The sequence below is a fragment of the Nansenia antarctica genome (assembly GCF_963989245.1).
Source record: "Nansenia antarctica genome assembly, chromosome: 4".
Lineage (NCBI taxonomy): Eukaryota > Metazoa > Chordata > Actinopteri > Argentiniformes > Microstomatidae > Nansenia > Nansenia antarctica.
This window is the reverse complement of record NC_137689.1, coordinates 5,229,266-5,236,042: the sequence shown is the minus strand read 5'-3', so window position 1 is coordinate 5,236,042 and position 6,777 is coordinate 5,229,266. Positions and strand designations below refer to the sequence as shown.

Genomic DNA, 6,777 nt, shown 5'->3' with positions numbered 1-6,777 from the left:
GGCTGTTTGCCACCCCCCGTAAATTCAGTGTGTCACTGAATTTGAGCTGTTTGTAACATCTAAGCGTCGAACACTAAACGATCACATTTTTTCTATTTACATTTTCTAAGGGTATGACCCACCCGCGGTGTGTTGATTTTAGACAAACACTCTTTTCGAGTGTTCAAAGGAGTTACCGATTTGATATGAAAGTCAAACAGAGAGAAAAGCCAGCCCCTGTCATCATTGGGCATATGACGCTTTGGCCTTTTATTTTTCCCAGTGCTGGCCCCTGCCAGGTTAGTGACAGTAGTACAGCACAGCAGTACTACAATCATTTCACAATCCACAAACATTGGCTGAGACAGTTGTTTTTGCGCACAAAAACTAATAACCACCACAGCCCAGGCCCCAGGTCCACGGAGAGTTCTCAGGCAGTCAGTTGGCAGACGTGTGCCTCAAGCCCTGACTGACAATATTTATGAGGTAACACATCGTCTAGTGTGCCTCAGTACTGTTATAGAGCTAGGATTTATGAACTAATAACCGCGCATTAGTCTTAACCGCTGTTGTGTGCATGGGCATAAACATGTAGCTAGATTACCCGCCCTCCCAAAATTATTCTTTCAGGACATTAAATTAATAATTTGGAGCTATTGAACGCGGTACGTACGCGGATCGTTCCACAGTGCCAAACCTGCCTCCGTGTTGAGAAAGTAATCATTATTATGTGACTGTTGAAGCGAAAATGCCTCACACTAGAGAGAAAACCTCTACTACCACAGATCTGGAAAGAAACAAAGAAGAGACACACACGAACAGCAGTTCAGTGGTGTCAGGGTGCGTAGAGCTTAAATCCCCTGACTTGAGCGAGGCACCAGAAAGAAATGTTTATCATGTCAGTCTTTCAAACTACAGTCACGAGGAGTTAGCATCGCTACGTTCACTGTTGATTGGATGAGTACAGTACACGTTCCTGTGCACCACGTGTGCCCTAGGGACGCTCCGCCCGGCGTCTCTGTGTGCCTTAAGGTCACTGGTTATTCCACCTGGTAAAGGTCACGGACCGGTTTAGGAGTGCTCTACTTAGGGCCGAGACACCTAGTGCCATCGGCGGTTTGACGTCACCCTGGTCGAATCGAATAGCGTCGGACCGAGGACTATGTCGACCTTTTTGTTGATACACAACACAGCGATAAAAGTCCCGTAAAAAACAGGTGTGATCAAAAAAGGACGAACCCCGCAGGATTCGGTGTGTAGTGCGTTTGTTTGTTTCGGGGAATGCTATTTGTTTATCCAGGTCAGTTGATCAATGAAGCCGTAGGTACGTAGGTACTAGCCTTCGTGTTGTGTTGTGTTTGTGTTGTTTTGTCTTGTGTGCCGTTTGCAATCTGTTGCAATGTGCAATGTCTCCCCCTTCTCTCCTCCTCTCTTCATCTCCTCAGTGTACCGCTCCATCTCTTTCTCTCTCTCTCTCTCTCTCTCTCTCTCTCTCTCTCCCTCTCTCTCTCCCTCACTCGCTCTGTCTGTGGGACCTTTTAAAGATGAATTAGAGAGAGAGCACAACTTGGTGAGGCCGGGCCAGGGCCGCTGTGCAGGCTTAGTATTGATTGGTGGGTGAGTCACACTCAGCGCCGTTGAGTGCAGAAGGAAAGAAATGCCACATCTCTCTCTCTTTCTCTTTCTCTCTCTCTCTCACTTTCTTTCTCTCTCTCCGTTCCCTCCCACCTCTCCTCCCTCCTTCTCCCACGTACACATATGGGCTGGGCTTGACATTCATGGTGGTATTACTCTGAGCATGGGGAGGCCAATATATCAGGTTGGTTACAGAGCAGCAGTGCAGCAGGATCTGCCATCTGGACCTCATATCTGTCAGTCAGCGCTAAAGAGAAGCTAAGAGAAGCTACAGAGAAGCTAAGAGAAGCTACAGAGCTGAGAGAAGCTACAGAGAAGCTACAGAGAAGCTAAGAGAAGCTACAGAGCTAAGAGAAGCTACAGAGAAGCTACAGAGAAGCTAAGAGAAGCTACAGAGAAGCTACAGAGAAGCTAAGAGAAGCTACAGAGCTAAGAGAAGCTACAGAGAAGCTACAGAGAAGCTAAGAGAAGCTACAGAGAAGCTACAGAGAAGCTAAGAGAAGCTACAGAGCTGAGAGAAGCTACAGAGCTGAGAGAAGCTACAGAGAAGCTAAGAGAAGCTACAGAGTTGAGATAAGCTAAGAGAAGCTACAGAGAAGCTAAGAGAAGCTACAGAGTTGAGAGACGCTACAGAGAAGCTATAGAGAAGCTAAGAGAAGCTACAGAGAAGCTAACAGAAGCTACAGAGCTGAGAGAAGCTACAGAGAAGCTACAGAGAAGCTACAGAGAAGCTACAGAGCTGACAGAAGCTACAGAGCTGAGAGAAGCTACAGAGAAGCTAAGAGAAGCTAAGAGAAGCTACAGAGAAGCTAAGAGAAGCTACAGAGCTGAGAGAAGCTACAGAGAAGCTAAGATAAGCTACAGAGCTAAGAGAAGCTACAGAGAAGCTAAGAGAAGCTACAGAGAAGCTAAGAGAAGCTACAGAGAAGCTAAGAGAAGCTACAGAGAAGCTACAGAGAAGCTACAGAGAAGCTACAGAGAAGCTACAGAGAAGCTACAGAGAAGCTACAGAGAGCTAAGAGAAGCTACAGAGAAGCTACAGAGAAGCTACAGAGAAGCTACAGAGAAGCTACAGAGAAGCTACAGAGAAGCTAAGAGAAGCTACAGAGAAGCTACAGAGAAGCTACAGAGAAGCTAAGAGAAGCTACAGAGAAGCTACAGAGAAGCTACAGAGAAGCTACAGAGAAGCTACAGAGAAGCTACAGAGAAGCTACAGAGAAGCTAAGAGAAGCTACAGAGAAGCTAAGAGAAGCTACAGAGAAGCTACAGAGAAGCTACAGAGAAGCTACAGAGAAGCTACAGAGAAGCTAAGAGAAGCTACAGAGAAGCTACAGAGAAGCTAAGAGAAGCTACAGAGAAGCTAAGAGAAGCTACAGAGCTGGCCCCTGCTCGTCACCTACAACAGTATTGGTGGATCTGTAAAATAATGCAAAAACACATTTCTGGTGATAAAATAGATTCGGGAAGTGATACAGTGATATGAAAACGCTCTCTCCTGCTGTTGACCCCCATAGGTAATGGTTAGATCCTGTGACCCACCTATCCCAGCTAGGTGCTGAAAGAACCCGACCCCGGGAAAGGCCGAGTCGCCTAACAACAAACAACCGTTCTACGGGCATGTGGGCGAAAGGGTTCATTGAATGTTACATCCAATGAAATCGCGAGCAACATTCTCCCATTGTCTTGTTCTCCCAAATGGACAGTGGTCGTCGTGGCATGAGCGCTGCTGCTCTTCATACAGCATAGTACACTCAGAGAGCTCTCAAAAGGAGACAAACCGTTTCCTGTCACACTGTGCCTGTCAAAGCCCAACAATAAGAGAGAGCAGCGGAGGAACCTTGAACAATTAAATGGCATCGAAAGAGTAGGACGGAATGAACAACTGTGTCAAGAGCCTATGTTATCTAATAGCGCACAACCTTGTAAACAAAGCAAATGTGAAACACACACGTAAAGGCCAGTGTCCTACCCGACACCAGATTTTTAGAAAACACTTTGTTTTGACTAAAACAGCACAATGTTCTTCGTCATGTGTCTTATTCCTTGATAGCTACCAATGTTATCGTGTCCCTTTAGCACTATTTTAAATCTACGTACTGGACCTTTGATATAGTCGTGAGCTTAGAATTATAAGGTTCTATCTCCGTTTAGGGCAGTTCAGAGATATTGAGCGTCAACGTTTTTACATTCCATTATGTTTTGTGAGATGGAACCTTTGTATTTTTTTAATTACTAACTCAAAAATGTCAACATTTTAAAAGTCACACCACACAGGCATTAATAAACACCTAATGGATCAGATTATGTAAAAAACTCAATTTTGACGGTGTTTCTACACAAGTATAGGGTGAACTTATTGTAGCGTTACTCAAGACTTAACTAAAGTTCAGCCTTTCTTTGTTTCTAGGATCGTTTCCAGCCGGTGCCCTCTACGCTCGCAAAGACCGCCTCCAACGGCCCTCGCACGTCGCCACCAAGACGTTTCAGGCGCTGCGTATGTTCGTCAACGACGAGCTGAACGAGCTGTACGCCGGCCTCCGCGCCGCCCAGACCGCGCTCAAACCAGGCGGCCGCCTCTGCGTGCTCACCTTCCACTCGCTAGAGGACCGTCTGGTCAAGCGCTTCCTCCACGGAGATGACGTGGGCGGCCCGCCCCGGCGAAGCCTCCGACAGAAAGTACAGCATCGACGGGGGGAGGGGGCGGAGGAGGAGGAGGAGGGGGAGGAGGAGGAGAAGGACAGCGCTCACTGGGTCCAGTTACAGAGAGGGGTGATCATGCCCCAGGCAGAGGACGTGCAAGAGAACCCGCGCGGACGCTCGGCCAAACTCCGGACAGCACTCCGACGATAACTTGGCCTCACCCTCTCCGACTCAACCCGATTACAGCTTCCCTTGTTTTGGCTAAACAACAGAGACACCAGGCTGGTTGCGGTTCGACAACATGCTGGTTGCAGTCTGACACCGCCATGCTGCTAATCATATCCAAACAGAGTGTGAGTGATGTCTGTGATGACCAATTACGCTGCACTAGAACTACACTCACCGAACACTCTGTTCAGGAACACTATACTGATACTGGGTAGGGCCTCCCTTTGCTCTCAAAACAGCCTCAATTCCTGGAAGATGTTGGAAACATCCCTTTGAGATTCAGGTCCATGATGACATGATTGTAGATTGTTGATTTTACAGGTGCACTTTCAAGCTGTGAATCTCCGGTTGTACCACATCCCAAAGGTGCTCTATTGGATTCAGATCCGGTGACTGGGAAGGCCACCGAAGAACACAGAACTCATTGTCATGTTCATGAGACCAGTTTGAGACAACTTTTGCGACATGGTGCATTATCATGCTGGAAGTAACCATTAGAAGATAGGTACATTGTGGCTATGAAGGGATGCACATTGTCAGCAACAATACTCAAATAGTCTGTGGCATTCAAGAGATGATTGATTGGTATTAACGGACCCAAAGTGTGCCAAGAAAACATTCTCCACACCATTACACCACCTGAACGAATGAGAAGGTACATGTGTTCCTGATAAAGTGTTCGGTGAGTGTATATATTGCTATCTATTACTGGTGTGTTTGTTACACCCACATCTCTCACACATCCATTTAACTCATCATCTTGATGTTCTCTCGTCACCTCTCAACGTATATAGTGATCCTCATATGTCTTCCAGCTCCAACCCATCTTTCTCCATGTGTTGGTTCTCCATCTCTGTCACTTATTACCCTCTGATGACCAATCTGATGTTGGACATCTTACAGTTTAGGATCTTTGTTTTAATTCAACCCAGAAGGGGGACCTTACCTCAAACATAAAAACAATATTTTTGAACAGTGTTTGATTTTTTTTTTTAAATGTTTGAATAGCTTAGATTTGTAAATGTAATGAATTGGATGTTAAACATTTGGACATCACACATAAAAGTGTAATGCAAGTAGATTTACGGTGGCATCAATTGTGTGGCATTGATGAAAACAGCTAAATATACATGAATGTGTGTGTTCATTTGTCTGCGTTGGTGCTGATGGTACTGTGTATTTATTTAATTTCATTGTATTTGTTCTGGCAAGAAGAGTGTCTTGTGTGTACACCTTACCAAAACGGATGAATATAAAGGCTTTTAGACTTGGCTTAGTCTGGACTGGGCTAGATTCCAGGTCTTGTTGAATAGGCCGTTACTGGCTGTCTCATCCCTCTTGGCTCTGCTTAATTTCCAACACTTGGTTGGGTATAATTTGCCTTTTGATCTAACTGTTAACACTATTGAACATTTGGGGAAATTGGGCCAAGACTAGGTGAAGAACTATAAGTAAGAGCAGGGTCAATCTCAATCGTGGAGGACGCACGTGCTACTGATTTGCTATTTCCTGTCCAATTTGTTTATATCAGCGCTGATGGAGGAGAGGAAACAAGAGAGGACAGAGAGTATTTTGTTGAGAGGACTTCCAGCCAGAGACACGGAGGACAGGCCACCTAGGGTTCTCCTGGTACTGGAAGACTTCATAGCTGTGGGTTGACATAGTTGCATACAGTAAAAGTTTGTTGATGAACCCATCGTGTTTTTTGCTATTTTGTCTAATGAATTAATCATTCATTAACAGTGTCGAGTCCAACCGGTCATAACCGATGACTGTCGCCCCTTCAAAGGATGTAGGATGTAGTCGCCAACTTCTCTCACTGACTGGTGCCTGTGTTCCTTAGCGTTGAGAAAACAACTTCCTACAGTAGGTGCGTAGTACTGTACAGCATGAATCACTAGTGTCTTTAAATATCGAGTGACTCGAGCGTCACAAGTGTTGTGAATGAGCGGTTGACTGTTCCGTTCTTGAGCCTTGTCCTCCAACTGTTTAGCAGATCGGTGTTGTGATCTTGACTATTTGACTTTGTCTATTTGTAATTGCTCCATCAAGAGGATCAACACTTTTTTTCCCCTCTGCCTCATTCTGTTCACTCTAAATATACCCTTCTTGTTACCTTGGAAACTAAATGGCACAAGTAACATTTAACTGTGTCTAAATGTGTTTGCTGTTTTAATCTAGTGCGAAACGATGCTTTATCTAGTTTAGATGCCTCTCCCTTCGAGGTCAGTCGACATCACACAGTTGTCACGCTTATTTGAGACAAGTTGAACCTGAAATTAGAATCACATTTAG

General features: G+C 45.4%; 1 protein-coding gene across 1 annotated transcript in view; it reads left to right on the top strand.

The window, feature by feature from the left end:
- Window positions 1-4,464, top strand: part of mettl15 (methyltransferase 15, mitochondrial 12S rRNA N4-cytidine) — a gene marked incomplete at both ends in the record, with an annotated part of 59,200 nt that extends 54,736 nt beyond the window's left edge. Inside the window, one exon of the mRNA XM_080528085.1 lies at window positions 4,022-4,464. Within this exon, the coding sequence (XP_080384211.1) occupies window positions 4,022-4,464 (443 nt within the window). The remainder of the gene's footprint in view (window positions 1-4,021) is intronic.
- Between the last annotated feature and the right edge of the window lie 2,313 nt (window positions 4,465-6,777).